The sequence below is a fragment of the Grus americana genome, chromosome 17, assembly GCF_028858705.1.
Source record: "Grus americana isolate bGruAme1 chromosome 17, bGruAme1.mat, whole genome shotgun sequence".
In the NCBI taxonomy this organism is placed as follows: Eukaryota; Metazoa; Chordata; class Aves; order Gruiformes; family Gruidae; genus Grus; species Grus americana.
The window spans coordinates 10,959,243-10,979,184 of NC_072868.1; the positions used below are offsets into that span (position 1 = coordinate 10,959,243).

At 46.6% G+C, this 19,942-nt stretch overlaps 1 protein-coding gene across 3 annotated transcripts in view; it reads left to right on the forward strand.

The window, feature by feature from the left end:
* The first annotated feature begins 8,521 nt into the window (after positions 1 to 8,521).
* The window catches only part of NKAIN4 (sodium/potassium transporting ATPase interacting 4), a 53,318-nt gene continuing 41,897 nt past the window's right edge, over positions 8,522 to 19,942 (forward strand). For 2 of the 3 annotated variants that reach the window (XM_054845889.1, XM_054845887.1), the window contains exon 1: positions 8,550 to 8,962. In XM_054845889.1, the coding sequence (XP_054701864.1) occupies positions 8,909 to 8,962 (54 nt within the window). In that variant the 5' untranslated portion in view covers positions 8,550 to 8,908. Of the gene's footprint in view, positions 8,963 to 19,942 lie in introns of all 3 variants that reach the window. The other variant, XM_054845886.1, reaches the window with a different exon arrangement.

Sequence of the window (19,942 nt, forward strand, 5' to 3'; positions counted from 1 at the left end):
AGGATAAAATAATAAAATATAAGGTAGGCACAGCCTCTTTGAGCTGTTTTCCACATTGAGATTTGTCAGATAGAAATCATTTTACTTGGCTACAAAAGGATAATACTCAAACATGTAAAGGGTAGTCCGACTGGAGGGCACAGAAAACAACTAGAGCCCAAGTCTGCAAAGATTTCATGAACACGTGTGTCATAATTGCAGTGAGGAAGACTATTAGCAAGTGAAAGCTTATTAAGGTAACCTACCTACAGTGCAATTTTGCTTGCAAGTTAATAATTTTAAATGATGGCTTTGAAACTTCTTAGGTTAAAAAAAAAGGTCTCTGGAGCAGTATTTAAGCCAAAGAGCATTCATTTTCACTTCTTCCTCTTCTACAGATTTCCTGAACCCTTTCTAATCTATTAATAAGACTTGATTTTTAAATATTGCAGTCCCTGACATAAATGAAGCAGCATTACCACTCATTTTAAATTCCACAAAAATACCTGAAAAGTTCTTTTCTAGAATAGCTGACAGCATGAGCAGGGTGTTGGGAGGGATTCCTCATAAATCTTCAAATATCAAAGGAAAAAGAGAAACCACAACCCTCTATTTTGATTTGTTTATTAACACCTGTGTGGGCTGAATAAAATGCCCGGTACTAGCAGCACTTCTCGTGGACTGAGAAGCCGTGGATTTTTGTAGCCTTTTTCTCTCCCAACAGACCTGAGATTAGCCACTATATCAGAGTAATGTGCAGGATGTCACAAGGCTTAAATTGAGGGAGAACAAAAAAAAATGTAGATACCCTTGTCAGATACATCCATTTAATAAATCTGAAGAGCAAGGAGCAAGGAATAGACCTGTTTGCATGATAAATGTCACCATCCATGTTCTGTGTTGTCATTACTTATGACTGTGAATAATAATAAAACCCTGAACTCAGCCCTTTTAGCTCCCCAAGTAGTCTCGTTAATTGATGGGAATGTGATAACAGCCTTTTCTTGGAGGGTTTTTTGGCAATTCTGTGTGTTGCATGCTCTGAATAGCACCCTGTGAGCTGTAAGCAGGTTGTCACCTGAGCCACCAAAGACTGGATCGCGTTTTGAGCTTAATGGGCTTGAGAACTCAGAGTGACTTCAGGGGTGTCTTATTTTTGTAAATGTTGACAGAAGCTCATTGCTACTAACATTACGCCACATAAAAAAATACTAGAAAAATAATATGTGAAATATTTTCTGCCATGGGATAAAGCATCAGTTGTTATAAAATGTTTATTTTTATTATTGTTTATTATGCTGAATAAACAAAATTTATTTTTTATTCATTATAGCATTCAGGGCTATTGATATTCATTGCATTTGGCAGCCACAGCGTAGCAACCTTACCCAGCTACAATGAATATTGCCATTAGGTTATATAAATGCCACGTGCACTTAATAAAATAGTCACTTCCCTCTTGTTGCACAAGGGAACATTACTTTGTCCTGCCTTTTCAGCTGAGAAACCCACGTTTAAGGACTTTTCTGATCCATTTCTTCAGTTACCTTGACGCGTCCAGTTACCAGTACAGCCCTACTGGTGCTCAGGCAAGAGAAGCCAGAGTTTAGGCAGGAGTTTAGTCCTACAGCTAAAACCAGGAGTCTTGCCTACACTATGGATCACACACTGCAGCCTCCGGCGCTGAATTTCATGTCCAGCTCTTCAAAGCAGAGACAAGATCAGGAGAGTAATCAACCCCCACCGTTCCACTGCATATTTATAGGGAATTCACTTCTGATTTGAGCTCACCGTGCCCACTCCTCCATGCAGCTGGGAATGCAATTTAATGCATGCATTTCTACTATCAATCAGGTTACTAAGACATCCTTTCATTATGTTTCTTCACTTCATAGCTAGAGCTGAAGGAAAGCTTAAGCAGCTACTTGTATTTAGAGACCCCCATCAGACCTTCTGCCTATGGACATTTTTTTTCATTTCAGGAATGAGACAAAATTTGGGAAGTCTTCCTATTAGACAGCAGAAAGCCTTACCTCTGATGTTAAAACAGCAAACAGAAAAGCAAAAGCTTTTATTTAACAAGCAGCTATTAGAACATGCAGCTTTAATTTTGTGTTAATGTCACATACGTGTGCATCACATCACAGTTTGTGGCTACCAAAGTGGTCATGTAGCATGGCCAGGGCAGGGTAAAAAAGCCTGGAAGTGCTGCTAGCTGCCTGTATCTACTCTGTGGACATTCAGAATGAACTTTGGGAGGCTGGTTCAAGTGGCTTATTTCCAAGGCAATTAATTCTTTCTAAAGTAAATGTGTGTAAAAAAAAGTGCTCCTTCAACCTGGTGGCACCTGACACTGCTGACTTCTTAATACATATTATCTCTCACTGGCTGGGATTGGAAAGAATATCAGTGAAAACATGGCAGAGAAGTAGCTCTGTTTTGGATACGCATGTGTTTGAATAGCTTCTGACTGCAGATTTCATACCACCTACCTCAGAGCAGTGCTCATATACACCGGCTCCTGACACCCTACACTCGTGCATGCACTGCTGTAGATGTCCTTCAAAAGACGCTCTAAAAGAAACTTGTTATTGATTTCTTCTCCATCGTATCACATGAGACTTGTTAAATTGACTCGGGGAAGTTTGTAATCATTTGAGAGGAAAAAAATCATTCCTGAGCAAATGGGGAGCAGCTTGTCTAAACAAGAGTGCCCTAAGCCGCTGCCCAAAATTGGAGACTGCTCTCACCCTTTAGGCTCTCTTTTTGCCGTATCATTTGAGAAAGGCAACTGTTGCATGGAAACCTTGGATAATGACTTGGTATCAATACCCAGGGACCTTGGCAGCTGCATTGAATTACTTCTTGGTTACTCTGCCTAGTGAAATTGCAGCTGGAAATGTGACTGCAGTCATGCCAGCTACTCAGATTGCATGGGCTGAGATGCTGGGATGTCAGCTGTGATGGCTTGCTTTTCCTGCCTGAATTAACCCTTCGGGCACTGCCCCCTCCCTCCCCGAGGCCGTGCCTATGAAAGCACCTGCACCGTTTACCCGGGACCACTGACACGCAATCCTCAGAGCTGCTATCACCCTAATTTGAGCAGCTCTTCCCAAAGTAGTGCAGTGGTTGTTTCATGTTCTCGGCCCCCAGGTTGTAAATAAGACAGACTGGGAGTTTCAGTGAACAAGGGATGCTCTTCTGTGCTGCTGCTCAGGTGAGGTGGTGGCCCATGGCACAAGGCTCCCTCCCGCAGACTAACAGAAATGCTGGCAGGTTCCAGGGTGTCTCTGTCTTTCTTTATAGTTAGGGGGAAGTAGAAAAAGAGTTACTTGAAAGGCTGCTTGTGGGATGTTACGGTGGAATTTTCAATGCATCTTACTAAAGCTGTAAAAGTGTGAATTTGAACCTTGACTCCACCGTAGCTGTAAATGGTTGCCTGTGCGTTTGATCCAGGGGGTGAAAAATGCAGCATGATACGATACCAGTCCTGTTTCTTTCATACAAGCCCTTGATCGTACAAACAAGGTACCTGTATCAGTTAGATGTGGACAAAGCATTCACCTTACTATTATTCTGACATACCAGAGCGCCGAGCGAATCTGCCTTCCACCTCTGCCATCCTCCACTTGCTCATCAAAGTGTGATGAGAATTTGTTGTGCAGCTCAGCAAGTTAATATTAGGGAATTACAAATGTAGAATGTAGATGACGGTGGTGTAGAAATGCCGAAAAGCCTGATTAGGAGCTTCCTCCCCCCGCAACACCCAAGACTTCACAGGGATCAGAGAGAAAATGACACATTTCACACACCAGTTCTGATGAATTTTACAGATTGCCCTGGGCTGCTGGGGAACCATTTCAAAGCATAAAAGTCATTGAGATTGTTTCCTTTCTTGTGTAGTGATGAGAACAATTTTTGAAACATTGTGCTTTGCTCTCCCAGGGATGTTTTTCTCTGCGATGTATTCACCGGGCTGCAAAAGGAGGGGAAGAGTGTGGTTCCTTTGGACATCACCTGCTGCGGGTGTACCACTGCGGTGCTGCTCAGTTTGTGCTTCTCTGCCTCTCCGGTCCCTCTGGAAACAAGAAGGACATGTCTCTGCTATTGCCACCTCTCTTAGGTCTTCTACTTTGATAGTCTTGGCTTTGGCTGGCTACGGTCCCGGAGCAGCTGAGCTCTGTAACAATTCTCTAGTTATTACCCCAGGGTAATGGGAAGTTTAAAAAATTACAGGTTTAAAATCAGAAAGTCAAAAGTCCTTGCCCTTTTTTCACGATCTCCCTCTCTTTCTAGCTGGTTCAGTAATCCTTTTCTATGTAAAAAGTCTTCAGTAAGACACATGGGAATATCACAAAGTCCAGTTCTTATAGCCAGACCTGGCTGCCCAAGGTGAGCGGTGGCAACCTCTGGTGACCAGCAGTGAGGTCCTGTCACTGCATCAAAGTACTCTTTTGAGGAGGCAGGACAGAGGCTAGTGCCCTTTCCTCCTCCCACCCAGGAAGATGATTTATCCTAATCCATTTGTACCTGTATACGTTTTGAGCATCCACAGTGTCCTGTTGCAGGAAGCTTCACAGCTCACCCACCTCTTACATGAAGACTTTCCGATTGATCGTTTTGAACGTGTCCCCTGTGAAATATTGCTGTGCACAGTGGAAAACTGCCATCAGTCAGATGACTGGCAGCGGGTTTTACTTCTAATTTGTGATAAAGAAATACGATGCGACATGCCACCTTGGGGAGGCTGCTGTCTGCCCTGAAGGAGGGGACCGGGCTGGCTGATTAGCTCGCAAGGCCATAAAGCACTGGGACAGGCACCTTTTGCATCTTGGATGCGGCATTGCTAAGGTTGAAGTACTCTGACACCACCGCATTTGATCAGACATCCATAAAGGCACCGTAACCCAGATGACATTATTAAAATGGAGAGGAGGTGAATATAAATGAATTGAGTGGAATAATGCACCCCACGTGTATCGTGGGATGTAAGGCCGTCTATAGCTTTCAGCAGCTGTGACAATTACAGGGTTTGGGCTGTGAACAGACGTGTCCCCAGCTAATACTTTTAGCCCCTATTGCTCATCTTGATCTGTCAGAGCGAGGAGGCTGTGGATATGACAGAGCTGTGGTAAGATACTGCTGCTTTGTTTCAGGCTTGCTAACTTTGCTTCTTAAGTTCTTCTGAAGTAAACCTGTGAATTCTTGAAGTAATTTGGGTGTAATCAGCCAAGAACAAGTGATAACAAGGCCCTGTTGGTGCAGGTTAATCTCCCCTAGCAGTGCAGCTGGATCCATGCAACCCCCTCAGCACAAGAAATTCAGATGGGAAGAGGTTCTTGATTCAAGCACTGGCTAGGAACAGGGACATGTGGTCTCTGGAGCATCATTTGAACCAGAAGATAATTCCCAACTGGATATCATTCCCTCCATGAAGTCAGGATGTGACCAGCATGTGCATCAGGATCTTAAAGTGAAGGGGCATCCTTGGGAATTGGAAGAAAAAAGAAACAACTAGGATCTCTTAAACATACCTGTGGGGCAGCATTTGGAGAGGACTGCTTGACTAATTCCCTTGTCTTGGTCTTCTCCTGATGGCTGTCTGATGGAGAGGGATGGAGGTGCCTGCTGTTGCCTTGCTCTGTGTACACACATCGATATCCCTGCTGAGAATCCCTCAGACCCCATCCAAAACCTCTTAAGCAGAATTCCTTCTTGACATCCAGACTGGGCTCTCAAAGCAACATTTTTTCTGTCAAAAGCTTAGGGTGAGGTTATACTTGGGAAGTCAAAAATTCAGAATACTGAGCAATTTTGGCTTGCTTTCTTTTTTGCTAATTTAAAGTTGTAGTTGGATTTGTGACTTAAACTTTCAGGGTAGATGTGTGGCCCCGCGGCACTCATGCAGGAACGCTGATGGGTCAGGGCTTTGCCCCATTTTTAGGAATTGCTGGTGGCTGCTGTGGCCATGCCAAGCTGAGTGCCACTGTGTAGTGGCGCATGGGGGATCACTGGGGGTGTACCGCACATCAGTGATGGCACTGTGTTTTGGCAGCCTCTGGGCTGCCTCATTCAATGGCGCCTTGATAATCCACCTACTAATTAAATAAACCGAACTAGAATCTATGTTCTACATGTTTTATTGACTTAGGTCCAAATTCAGCAAAGTTAATATTTCATCTCATGGAAATAAAATATTTTCTGGAAGTCTGCAGGAGACACTTTAATTGGCCTGCAAAGAGTAACCAAAAAACCAAACCTGTTGTCAGGAGACTCAAACTCAACACACCTCCACTGGTGCCCACAGTCAGAAGAGGTTGGAGACTACAGTACTGAAGCAAGCATCCAACTTTCAACGTGGGAGCAGCCCCACTAAAACCAGTGAGGCTACTTGGATGTTTAAAGGTAGATCCCCTCTGTGTCCAGGCCTCCTGGTATACCAATGTGGATAAGAAATCATACGAATGAAGATTACAAGATCAGGCTCTGGGAGTTTTAAGTCTCTGTCTTTGAAATACAGGTTATGTTATCCCTGTGGTTTCACCCTTAATATGCTAAGGAGAGTCACTGTGTTTTCTTTCAGATGGATGTGGAGTACCAGCCAACGCCTGGTTGCCTTCTATTTAGCTTATCAAGATAAAAGTGCAGGTGGAAAAAATCCTGTTTATGTCAAACTTAGTATTTCAGCAGCAATACCTTTTGCTGTTTCACACGATGTCTCCTTTGTAGTACAACTGAGTTGGAAAATAGCTATGCTTACGGGAGGTTTTTAGAAGCAGGAGGCAGTACAAGAGATGCAGGAAAGCTTAAGAAATGGCACAAAGGCGAGGTACTAGCGTGCACGGCTACAGCCCAGCCGTTCCCATGCTGTTCCCAGTGGTTTCCAGAGCATGTAACACAAACCAGCCTAACCCCAGCCTGCTTTTGGCAGCCTTCAGCTCCTGTTTTAATTCTGATGTCAGGTTGCCTGACCCTACAGTGCAGAGTGAGACTTCCCTATGCAGTTTGTAAGGAATGTTTCATCCGCATTCATTAAAAAAACCCCAACCTGGTTTTTGTTTCTATTGTCTCCACCATCCAAATACCATCTTCCTGGCAACACAAATACTGCCAAAGCTTCTTCAGTCCGCAGCTTTCTGAGTGAAGTAAATTGGTTTCTTCTCTGGGTGTATTCCTTTCACCTATAATAAAATGTGTTTTATTGTATCTGACTGCATTAATTGATGCCCTGGTTACGTGCAGTGCACAGGTCAGATAATCAATATACTTTACCATTTAAAACCAGTAGGATTTGTGATCAATTCAGAGTCTCCTAATCTTAGGTATTCAGAGTTTGCTTGTTTGTTTGTTCTGTTTCTCCCTGTGGCTGATTTGAATAACAATAATCTTGTTAATATAAGGTTTTTAACATTCATAGCACTTTTGGACTAATCCTGCTTCTTTGGGGTATAGTCAGGCAATGCTCTCCTTGAGTAAAATGATAGAGCCTCTATCATTTCAGCTACTGTCTCCTCCTCACACCATCACACAATAAGCAGTGTGGCATGCTTATTTAAAAGGAAAGCAGAACTGGTCACTCATGGTATGAAGTCACACCCTGCTTTGGAGGCAGAAGCAAAACCCTGACTTGCTTCAGAGGAAGAAGGAACAGCCTGAGAGTAACAGGGCAACTTGTCGTGCAGCCATCAGGGTCACTGGAGATTGCAAAGAGATGACATCGTCATCAGATGAATGTCCCCAAAGCTTCTTATCCTGTTGTGTTGAGCTTAGTAACAAGTCTGTCCCAATCACAGTGCCTGGTGTGTGACCTGCTCCTCGGGCTGACCAGAAACGCGTACGGCAGGGAGGGCTGACATCATCCCACGTCTTCTGGACCCTGCTCCTCCTCCTGGACTAGAGGCAATGTGAAGGACTCGTGTGTGTAAAGGAGGTGGTTGTGTGCTTGTGGATTTGCTCTACTATTTGCAACTGAAGTAGACTCACTTGCTTTTCGACAGATACAGGGTATGGTGAGTGGTTCATAGATGCTGCTCAGGTAGAAGCTCTTCTTGGAAGAAGAGAGATGCTCCCCTACATCCCTCTACTACTAGTCAGTTGTGATTCATTGACAAACGTGGGTACGTACTTTAAAATACCCACAAATGTGCATTTTAAAGAATTCCTTGTCTTATCCCCCTTTCTGAGTTTGTCTTCCACGCGCACTTTTGCTGACAAATTTTATGAGAAGAACCATTGTATTTTAGGTTAATTCTGGGCTTCACGATTTTTACGGTGAGCATGCCAGCACCTGCACGGGGAGGAAGGTGATGGGCATATGTGGAAGGGGGAGAGAACTTCCCGTCCCCTTTATACACAGCACAGCTTGCCTGTGCAGCACGCCCCGCTGCCCCGGCACATACCGGACACCCCCGGCAGAGCCAGCACCGCCTGGGGAGAAGCGTCCCATCACGGAAAAAAAAAAAAAAAAATCAGGGGCTGCCTTACCAGCCCTCGCCAGGGAAAAAGAGCTGCCCCCCGGCTGCGCTGCCTGGCTCAGCCTCCCGGGGGAGGGCTCTGGCCGGGGGGCCGGGAGCATCCCACCGCGCCTGCCAGGGCTCCGGGGTGGGGGGAATCCGGCGGCAGCAGCGAGCCCCCGCCCCGCACGCCCTGCCAGCATTCGGGACGGCAGCCGCCGGCGGGGCATTGCCCTTTTAAGCTGTGGCCCCACTGCCTCCTCCCCGGCTCCCGGAGGGGCTCCGGCAGCCGCCGCGACCTCCCTCCCTCCCTCCCTCCCTCTCTCTCTCCTTCCCTCCTTGCCTCCTTCCCTCCCTCCCCGCCCGCTCGCTCCCGGCGGCGGCGAGCGGCAGCTGCGGGCCGGGGCGCGGAGAGCCCCAGGGAGGCGGCGGGGCCGTAACGAGCCGGGCTGCCCCTGCCCCGCTGCTCGGGGACCATGGGATGCTGCACCGGGCGCTGCACCCTGATTTTCCTCTGCACTTTGCAGCTGGTAAGTGGAGGCGTTCCGGGGGGGAACGGCGGAGAACGGGGCCGAGGGGGCGGGGGTCGGCTCCCCGAGACGGGGATGGGAACAAAAGCCCCCCCAGTGCCTCGGTGCCCGCTACCCCGGGGTCGGTAAAGGCTCCGATCTCTCCTCAACTTCGTATCGGTGGACGAAGGTGGAGGGATGTCAGGCTGCGCTCTGGGGACACTTTGCTCCGCGGGGGCATTTAGTGATGCCTAAAACTCGGAGAAATGTTTAAAAAAGAAAAAAAAAACCCAAGAAAAAAGAAAAAGGAAAAAAGTTCTCAATTCATAAGTTTGGGCTTATAAAATACAACTAAAAAGAAAAAAAATATATATATCACTCCGTCAAAGGAGTCCCGGCGGGCTTGGTGGCGATGTTGCAAACCAAACCAAACTTCAGGCGTGCGGAACCCACCGGTACCTTCAGCCTCTTCCACATCCAGCTGCAAGAAAGGGCTCGCCCGTATCCCACCCTGCTCGCCTGCACGGGAGAGCTTTGTGCTGGCTTGGAAGGCATTATTTCAAACCTCCTCGGGATGAAGTGCTTAGATAGAATGTGCTTGTAAATATACATATATTTATTTAGGAATAAACTTCCCGGTGTGCGGACAGTGTGGTCCCTGGTGGGCACGGGTTCCTTGTCCTCTTGACATCTGCGTACATGATAAACAAAGGTCTGGTTGTTCCCCGAGTGTCTGTGCATCCAGGCTGGATCTGGAGGGTCCCCTTCTTGTCAATAGCTAATGGGCTCCAGGGCTCCTCGAGCCTTAAAAAGGAAATGACAGCATCTAGGTATTTAATTTCATTTACTACTTCCAAATTTGCATTATTTTGGAGCGTTAGCAGCGTGCAGGAAAGGGCAGGTTTCCTGCTAAGTTCTGTTGAATAGTAAGCCAGTGCCAAGGGGTGAGTCTAGTTAAAACTCTTTGTTTTAGAGTTGCTTACTGTGACAGCGGTGTGGTTTTGCGAAGGGATGGCAAGCGGACACTTTGCTGAAGGTGGGAGAGAATCTCCCATTCAAAAAAACCAGGAACCTGCTAGTTTTTAAATGTAAACCATCAGCCTAAAATCGAAGGGGAAGAGGGTGGGAACGCAACCCTGTTAACGCTGACGAGCACAATCGGAAGATGCGGGTGGAAGATTTGACTTGTAGTTAAACAAAATGCAGAATAGAAGCGGTGGGGTTTTCTTGCACAAAGTGTCTCACTAGGCATATTTATGAGCAAGTTGAATGGCCGGGCAGTGTATTTAGTCTCCTGGATTACTTCTTTTGATTTTTCACCCGTGATCACAGAAGAAAGAAGCTGTACCCTGTATTACATTAGAAATTGGCACCCCAACACTCACTGTCTCTTAAACCCATCACTATGTCATCCTGCTTTAAAGTACACACTCACACACACTGGAGGGAAAAAAAGAATAAGAAAGAGAAAAAGCCATGAGCTGCCGGTGCTGTTCTTATTTCTGACAAGCGTGGGAGTTTTCTTGTATCCAAGATACAGGGACAAAGAACCCCCAGCATTTTATTTTCCTTAAGACCCTCCTCCTTGAAGAAAAGAATCAGTTTGGCTCATTCTTAAGCAAGTTTGGATGCCTCGGCCGTAGCGATTTCCCATGGCACTTGCTGGGTGAATTGGTAGAGCTGGAAAAATGTGAACTATGGTGAGGGAATTCCTGGAGCCGTGCTCCGATGGGGTGAGGTCAGGAGATCCTGGCCGGTTCCCAGCAAGTGCTTGGGTGAGGGTGCACCAGCCTGGTGCTTTTTCATTATTTTTTAAAAAATTTTAAGCTAACTTTGTCTGTAAATAGTCACATCACTTCCACATCAGTACAGCCAAGTGACCTGCAGGACTCGCTGCTGCTCAGGGTGGGTTCTGTTAAAACAAAACACTGATCAGGCCAAGATCATCAATAAATTATAATGATGTGAACTTCCTTTGTTCCTCTCATGTCTCTGCTCTGCTTCATTTGATACTTTGAACCCTTCACAGTCTTCCCTGTATGTTGCCAAGCACCGTGTTTCCCACTACTGAAGTCCCGGGGGTAAAATCGTGGCTTCTCTATGATCCGCGGATGCTTTGCCTCTGACTTAGATGGGGCGAGGATTTTAGCGCTGGGATTTCCCCCGTCAGTTTTGCAGCACACTCCTATGTTTCTTTACATGTTCTCATGTCTGTTCCTCAAGGCTTCACTGGGGCTTTTTATAAACGATGAATGGAAACATGAAACAACCCCCCCCAAAATCAAATGAGGAATTCAAGTTGCAATGCTTCATAGAGATTGTTTTATTATTAGGTGCAAGTAGTTGAGTGAGTGTGTAAGGAAATGTTTGCACGCTGCAGCCTAAATGTTTCCCTGGAAAAAAAGGCAGAAAACAAACATATTCATCATTGCAGTGTATGCTCCCAAAGAAAAAGTTTGTGATCCACTTGGAGAGCAGAACAACGTGTGAATTCAAGGAGCCACTACACAATGTGAATACCAACTAGATCTTTAGCCCCCCACGGACCGAGCGCTCGTGGCAGAGATAGAGGAGGAGAGCCGTATGCATCTGTCTGAAGAAAATCAGTGCTGACTCCCCAGCGGTTTGCTAATCAAGGGGGGAGGGACAGCTGTAGTTTGAATAAATAATTTGCCATGTTCCTATTTTACGTTATTGTTTCCTTGAAACGTCCATGTTAGGCTCTTGCTTGGCCAGTCGGTGCTGCAGGGAGGCTGCGAGAAGGTTCTGGCTCTCCCTCCCCCTGGTCCCAGTGTGTCCCTGCCCCTAATCCTTCCCTTCTTCCCGATCCACCCGTTTTCAGCAGAAGTTTGGGTGAACGTTGGCCCAGGTCAGGGCCGCTCTGCAGAGGAGCAATAAGCTCGGCCACAACATAGAGGAGGACCGACAGCAAGGTGATGGGATGTTTGTAGCCCAGAATTTGTGCATCCCAAGGGTGTTGTCACCTCTCAGTTCTCACTTTGCCCGAACCCCTCTGCCATTCAGGTGCTGATGTTACCTACAGTCCTTGCTCGTCCCTCCCAGCCAGCTGACTTTCAGCAATTGCATATTAAGAAACACAAGCAAAACTTAAACGAGTCATAGGCCTCCCCAGGAAAAAAAATCAGGACTCTGTAAGAAAGACTCTGCAGAGGGTTAAGAAATGTCCCTTGTGGAAATTAGGGTTGAAAAAGGCTTGTCAAGAGCAGGATTTCTAAACCCCTGTGGTATGACAGTGTCGCACCCAGCAGGACTGTGGACTGGGTGGGTCGTGGTGAGAAACCACAAACGAGGGCTGGGTCTCAGGCAGGGAGATATTAAAAAATCATTGATTTGCTTCTTTTTCTCTGCCAGTGTGAGATTGCGCCCAAACGGTGTATTTTCTGGAGCAGTGAGTGATTGTGCACTGAAGGCACTATGTGAATTTATTTCCACCAAGGCATGGAAAAATTCCCTCCCTCCCCGTGCCCTGTCCCAATAAATCAAACAACTGTAGTTTCTTTACATTCTGTCCGTGGATTGAGAGCTCAGATGCCAAGCAAAGCCTGGAGACAATTTTACAGATACATTATAAATCCCCCTAGAATAAGAGCTTCTAATGGAAAAAGTGACTAATACTTCAAATGAGCACAGAACAAGACGCCCTGGGACGGGACTGCATATTGAGACTAACCAAAAGTAACTATATACCTTTATTTATTTATTTTCTCATGTTCGCTTTCCCCCTCACTCCCTTCTCAGCGATGCCTTTTTAATCTCTTACAGAAGGGGGTGACCAGTTCTGGAAACTATTTGAAACCAGCACAGATCCTTCTCTAACTACTAATTCTCTTGTAACTAAAACGGTCGTGTCAGTTTGATCGAGGCACAGAGCGAAGAAGAGCACGCAGGGGGTGAGGGCAGAAGGGGTGTACGGCAGACGGGCAGGTGAGATTGCACAGCAAGTCAGGCAGGGCAGGATCTGTGCAAGAAAAAAAAAAAAGCCTGAGTTAAAATAGGTGGGCTTGATCGGATTGGCACACGTGGGCTGCAGGAGGGAGGGTGGTAGAGCATCTTCCTACCCAAGGTAAGGAGCGAGCAGGATTGCAGGATCTACACGTTAGGGGTTGTGGAGATGCCGTTCTTGGCTTTCTCCTCTCCATCCCAGCGACGTTTTGAACTGGAGGCGGGGTGGGCAGAGCAGGACCTGTCTCTCCCCTCCTCTGCAGCTGCCTCCAGAGCCGGGGCAGTTTGATGCATCTCCTGAGGGAGGTCTGAGCTCCCACAGCTGTGGTGGGGCTGAGCACAAAGCGTTCGAGGCAAGAGCAGGTGCGAGGGAAGCGCAGTGTCCCTTTGCTCATCACGCTGCTCAGGACCCCTCCGAAATTGCCTTGTGCTCTCCCCAGCTGTTTATCTCCTCCATGTTTTGTGCTTAAATTATAATCCCTCTAGGGAAGGGACTGTCTTTCATGTATACGCACAGCACCTAGCACCGCAATGGCTTGTACCTTTCCCGAAGTCCTTGAACAATACTCCAGGCTAAATAATAACATAAGTCTAAAGACTACATTTGACAGATGCTGTCTTCTCCGTGTCTGTTCCAGACAAAGGAAAATTAAAGCTGTGCCAATAATAGAGCTCGTCAGCATTTTCCACTAAGGCTGACTTTCAGTAGAAACCTGGGGATTTGACTAAATGAATATTTTCATGAGAAGTATCTGCTTTCCATAGACAATTCTGAGTTTTTCTCCCAAGTTTTGGCCAGAATATTTTGGCAAAAAATCAAAAATGTGCTGGCAAATGTTTGCTGTGCTGGCAAACATTTTTAATTTTGGAGTTGTGGAGCTTTTCTTACAAAAAGTTGAATTTTTGCATGAGGAGATTTTTCTTTCTTTTTTTTTTTTCTCTTTTTCCTGAGCAGCTGGAGTCAGTACCGCTGTAGCACAGTGGTCTAAGCCCAAAAGCTTCTCAGCAGCAGAAGGGAAGAGGAGCTTGGGGTATGTGTTTCAGACGTGCCCCGTTGCAGATTGTGCCTTGCCCGGCAGCCCACATCCGCGTTTCCCATCGCGGTGGTGGAGACTGCAAATGACTCACAGGAACCACGTTTCTTTGTGTCCTCTAACCAAACCCATCTCACGCTCTCAGACCAGGAATGAAATTTGGCAAAGGCCAAGCCAAAAAGCAGCTGAGGGCAGGGTGGTATTGAAGTCAACTCTTCCTCTTGGAGAACCGGGGCTTTATTTCGGCTGATGCAGTGTGTTTGCCTGCCCACTCTCTGATTTCTCCCGGTCACTCTCTGCTCCTTTGCCTTCCCCTTTTTCATCTCCGTGAGCACGAGGGCCATGCATGAAGAGAAGGAGCCAGTTTTCCCCCGATGCGGAACCTCTCCCCCGGCCGGTGTGGGGTTAAGGGAGCTGACGTTGCTCCATTGTGTGCTAATAATATACGGAAATTCGGATCATTTTGGCTGGGGTGCAAAATGGAGCTCTTCCAAGAATCTGCTCCAGGGGCCCTCAAGTAGGAACTCTTGGAGAACAAACTGGATAACAAAGGCCAGATTGTGATCGCTTTTCCTCCAGGAAAACTCTGGAATAGCCCATCGCTTTTCGAGCACTTAAGAAAATGCATATGTAAGTAAGTGCCCCAGCTGTAGCATTCCCTTTTCCCATTAACAAAACATTGGGTTTGAGGTCAGCAGAACTGAACCTTTCTTATTAAAAAAAACCCCCAAACAACCAGGGATAATTTGTGATTTGGTGTCCTTATGCTTGTGGGGTTCCCTTTGTCCCCACTCCTCCTGGGCTGCAGTAGAAGTGAGGAGCACACCCAACTGCATAGGTTGTGTCTCGGTGTTTAAGTTTGGTAGAAAGAGGGGTTTCAACAAAGTGGAAACTTTTGTCTCAAAAGTAGCACACTCTTCTCCCATTCCCCGTCTCCAGAACACGAGGAGGGGAAAAAGGACATTTCTGGGCAAAAAAATGAAAATACTCTGGCTTTTAGCAATGTTTGCTGAAAATGATGGGGGGGTTATTGTGCCAAACCCCAAATATTTTGACCTTTTCAGAAGTGTTTTCAAGCTTCTGTGAAAAAGTTGAAAAGTCTTAATAAAAAGAAGTTGGTTTGGTGTTGTCTTTCTTTTTTTTCCTTTGGAGTTGTGCACTCTGGAAGTTTTCATCTTCCAAATATTTCTGACATCATCGTGTCTCCCCCAGATTTTGTTGGGGTTTAAGGGGAGAAGTCCTCTAAGAGAAAGCACAGGCTTGTGCGTTCCTGCAGGGTAGTGGCTTGCTGAATTGACTCATGATCTACTTATAGGTCAATGCTTTTTTATATTTTTGTTGTAGAAGGAAACTCAATGAATAAACAACCTACAGAATTGCCAATCTGAGATATTTCATAATCATTTCACAATCATAATAATACCCTTAAGTTCATGAGATTCCAGAATAAGAATAAATGACTTCTACTTCACTTGTTTATTGAGTTCTGATAAGTGTCAGAATCTTATTTCTTCTTCTTTTTGCCAGGGATAACAGTAGGGACTACAAAGGCAAGTATTAATAGTAGTGAAAAATAGGGAATCAGTAGCAATACAGTAATAATAGGAAAGTAGGTAGTAATAGTAGGGATGAGAAAAACTGAAATGATTGAAATATCTGGCAGAAATCTCTGAGGTGGGCTTTCAACAAAAGTGCTGCTTCTCACCAGCATGTCAGATTTGTGTTTCATGTTGAAGACAGAAAAGTCAATGGTGATGTTGCTCTGGCTTCTCCCTGGGTTAGCTGAGCCCTGGGGCCACATCTGAAAGTCCTTGTGAAGAACAGAAGTTTTATTTTGCTGTATGTTCTGAGGTTTCACAGACTAGAGAGGAGCAAGCAGCAGTTTTCCGCTGGGGCAAGATCAATAGCTCCTCCCTTGACTTCGCTGTAGCTCATTAACATCAGCTGGCTTTTCCAAGGGATGCTTCTTGGTCTCATTTCCACAAGGACTTAATTGCCATTTTCCTGGTGTCTGTGGCTTGTTCTCGGCACAGCTGCTTCTGTGTCAGGACGTTAGACACAAATATGTTGTTTATCAGGGAAGCGCACGTCCCAGATTTTCTCTCAAAGGTGAGGGATTCATGGAAATTAGGAGAGCAGCTTTTCTGATCCCCCTTCCCCCTTCATCCTGGGTGTTGTTTGGATGAATCTAGGTTTAGTAATTGAGGTGTCAGATTCCCTGACACCTTTCGGCTGAAAGGATGATGGTGTGGAAGTGGTGACCTCCGCTGCCATCTGCCACAGCTTAATGAAAATATACTGTGGGAATCAAGGCAACAGCTTGTCTTCATCACCTGCTTGGAGAAGGCAGACATCAGGAGTCACTGTGCCAGCTTCCTTTGCCACCTTGCAGCGACTGTCCAGCCCTGCAGACAGCTTCCCACCTGCTCCCCAGGCTCTCTCAGGCCAGCAAAATATCTGCTTTCTTTCCTCTTTTTTTTTTTTTTTCCTCTCTCCAGTTTTTTCATCCAATGCTCAAAACTCTAGAAAACCAGGCCCATCATCATATTTTTTCTGCAGCAATGGAGCAAGCACACACGTGTCCACCCAGCTGCTGGTTTTCAGAAGTGTGGGGGCACAAGTTGCCGCCCCGTTACGGCAGCAGGCAGTCCCGCTGCACAGCGATGGGGAGGGCTGAGCGTGTGGGGGGGGATCCAGATCCAGCCTTCGTGCCTTGGTCTGCACTTTGGGGCAGCCCCTCACCACGCAGACTTGCTCCCCACTGCTCTGCCCTCAGAGGAGACAAGAACACAGCTGAGGATCCCCCGATGGGATGCCTGGAGAGGGGGGACACAGGGCTCCTCATCCCGGCTTGCTCCATCCCACACCCCGCAGAGCTGCCCAAGAGCTCGGTCTCCCAGGTCTAGGAAGGCATTGCTCTGGGACAGGATCTGTTTTCTCAGCACAGCTCTCCAAGTCTCTTTCCCTGTCATTGTGCCATCCCCGAGTGAGCTGGGACATCGCTGACCTAAGGAAGGTAGGTCAGGATGATACAGGACAGACTCTTTCCTTCATTAATGAGCACTTGGGCAACCAATCACCTGGTCAAAGATATGAAAGAACAAGAATATTACTGAGGATGGTTGGGTTGCACTTGTCCTCAAGAGCTAAGTGCACTTAATAAAGAATGAATCCTGGTGCTCAGATGAATACAGATACAGCCGATATACAAAGCTTGCGAAGATGCCTCCTGTGACCCCTCTCTGGGGAACAGGGACCTGTCCTGTGTCTGTGGTGACCCTGACAACAGCCTTGGACCCATTAAAGCGTCTGGTGCTGAATTATATTTTCCAAATGCTATTCTCTGGAGATAGTTCATCTGTAAGCACCGTTTCATCTGAACAGGGAAGGTGAGATAGAGGACACTAAAGAAGGGGATGGTGCATTTTATTACCCACACAGAAGTTATAAAATATTGAGTGTAACCTTGCATGGAGTGCTCTGTATGGTGTGTTCATCCATCACAGATAAACAGCCTCACCACAATTAACAGTTTGTCACAGTTTGTCACTGTCTATCTTCAGCTTCACCTGAAAATTACCTCTGTAGTATCCAGAGCTCAGTCTCAGTACTGGGACAGTTAACCTACCTGGAGATCAGGAGGAATCTAAATCCTGGCCTTAGCCAGATTTCTTCATATTTAGGAGGTTTGAACATTATTCTACAGTACTACCATAACAGCATTGCCCTGCACAGTTGGGAATATATTGGGTTGTACTCTAAGGTCTACAAGCAAACTTTCCCCCTACATGAAGCTCAGCAGATAGATGATCTTTTTGTGGAGGGTACGTGGCAGGATCTTTGCTTAATATCACTGCTATGGTCCAGATACTCAGGAGTGCCTAATTCCATGCTGTGGGGCTTGGGAGCACCCTTTCCTCCTTTCAGAGGTGCTGGACCCCTGATACTCCATTAAGAGGAAAATAGTCCCACTTTGGTGGAAGCAGCACATCCAAATGCTTCAAGGACCAGGATGTAGTCATGGGCACTTAAAAAAAAACTTTTCTGCTTCCCTGCAAAGGAATTATTGAGTGAAACTGACTGGAGGAAAAACTCCTCTTGAACCAAAGCCCACCTCAGCAGGACAAGAAAGAGCTGGCCTGGTCTGACTGGCTTTGACCTTCATTTAGAGGTCTTGAAAGCAGCAGAGACCACAAGTATGTGTTTGCCAGCTAACAGGTCCACAGAGAGAAATGACCAAGACCTCAGACTTGGGTGGACTATTGCCCTTCCCCAGAACCCAAAACACCTTTCAGGTTCTGGACCAAACACCTCCTGTTCAACTGCAGCGCAGAAGAGCCTCTCCTGCAGCTCTTCCCTGGAGGACGCTGAAGAGAACATCCAAATCTCTGGCCAGATTTGAAGACTCTGTGCATTTAGATAGCTTGCATGAATATCTGAACCAGTGGCTACTTAGCCAAATCAAACCCAGTTCCTAATTTCCCATGGCTGCTGGTAATCCGTTAGCAGCAGATTTCCATGTGTGAGATGAGAATGGGCTCTGACAGGTGGCTGGCATGCCTAGCTCTGCCAGACAACGCACTTTTTGTGATATCATTGTGGGAAAGGCAATACACCTGCTTATAGTGTATATGTACAGAATTAGGGGAGAAATCTGATTATCCTAATTACTCAGAAATGCTAAATATGTGCAGAATACCGTTTGGCTAATTAGCTTGGGAGGTTGCTGGCTGTTCGGCAGGGAGGAGAGCGGGTGTTGGGAGAAGTGTGATGGGAGTTCGCAGTCTGTTACGTGCCCTTTGCTTTCCGAGCATGTGGAGAAAAGTGAGCACGGGGGTTTGGAGATGTGATTGCCAGCCTTAAAACAAATTACAAAGCTGGGAAAGGGCAATTCTTTTTCAAATGTCTGCCACTTTTTAGGATTCTGGTTCTTCAGGTTTCCCATCTCATTATTCTGAGAGGAGACATTCAAGGGAAGGATGGGTCCTCTTGCTGCGCAAACAGCTGGCGAGAGCTCCTGCACGACACCTTCTCAGAGGTGTCTGTTCTGCAGGCTCTTTATCCTGCCTTTGTGCTGACCCGGGCAGACTCCCAAATGCTCTCAGAAGCCTGAGGAGACCGTGGTGGTAGTTGGTTCTGTGAATGGTGCTGCTATGTTTGCATTTAATGGGCTCATTTGGAACATGGATGTGGATGTTGGAAGGGGTCTTCTGGCCCAAAATCTCACCTGCTTTTCCCAGAGACACAGCGCAAGTCAGGCAGCTGCTAGGCAGAGCGGAGGGTGGTTCATGCTGAGTACATCTCAGGGTGCTAACCCCCAGGCGTCTAGATCCAGAGAACCAGGCTGGTTCCTCCAGCTCTGTGCTGGACATGCACCAACCGAGCAAACTGTGGCACCGTACGGGAGGGCTGCAGGATCCACACCAGTGTGAGGTCGGGACAGCTGGCATGCACACCTCGGGGTGTTCTTGGGTCCTACGGTCTCCACAAAGCTCTGCCATCAGACCAGAGCCCAAACCCAGATCTTCTGGATATAATCAATGCCCAAAATGCACGTTCATCCATTGCTCCTTGACGCCATGCTTCCTCATGTCTTTAAATAACCCTGCATGGCTTTTATTCCTGACCTAGCCAGAGACTAACATCTGCCTCAGGCGTTTTTGGAAAGGTTAACTTTCCTGCTCTTAAGTCACTGGCCATACCCAGTGTGCTCAGGATCAATCCTGCTGTCAGTTTAAAACAACATTAGCTGGGAAGTTAGCTATGAGAAGCTACAGAGGCTTTCGGGCTTCCAGGGCTGCCACTGACACAGCTTAAAACTGAGTTGTGTGACAGCCTGAAAGAATAGATAGGGTGATATAAAAACTCTGCCATGGCTTCAGACAATAAAGACTGTGTCTCCCTCCTGATGAATAATGGCTCTTTGTTTTATTCCTTAGATGACAGGGCTGTTACAACTGCTGAGAACTCTTCCAGTGCTAAATATATGTCTGTGTAATAAAGG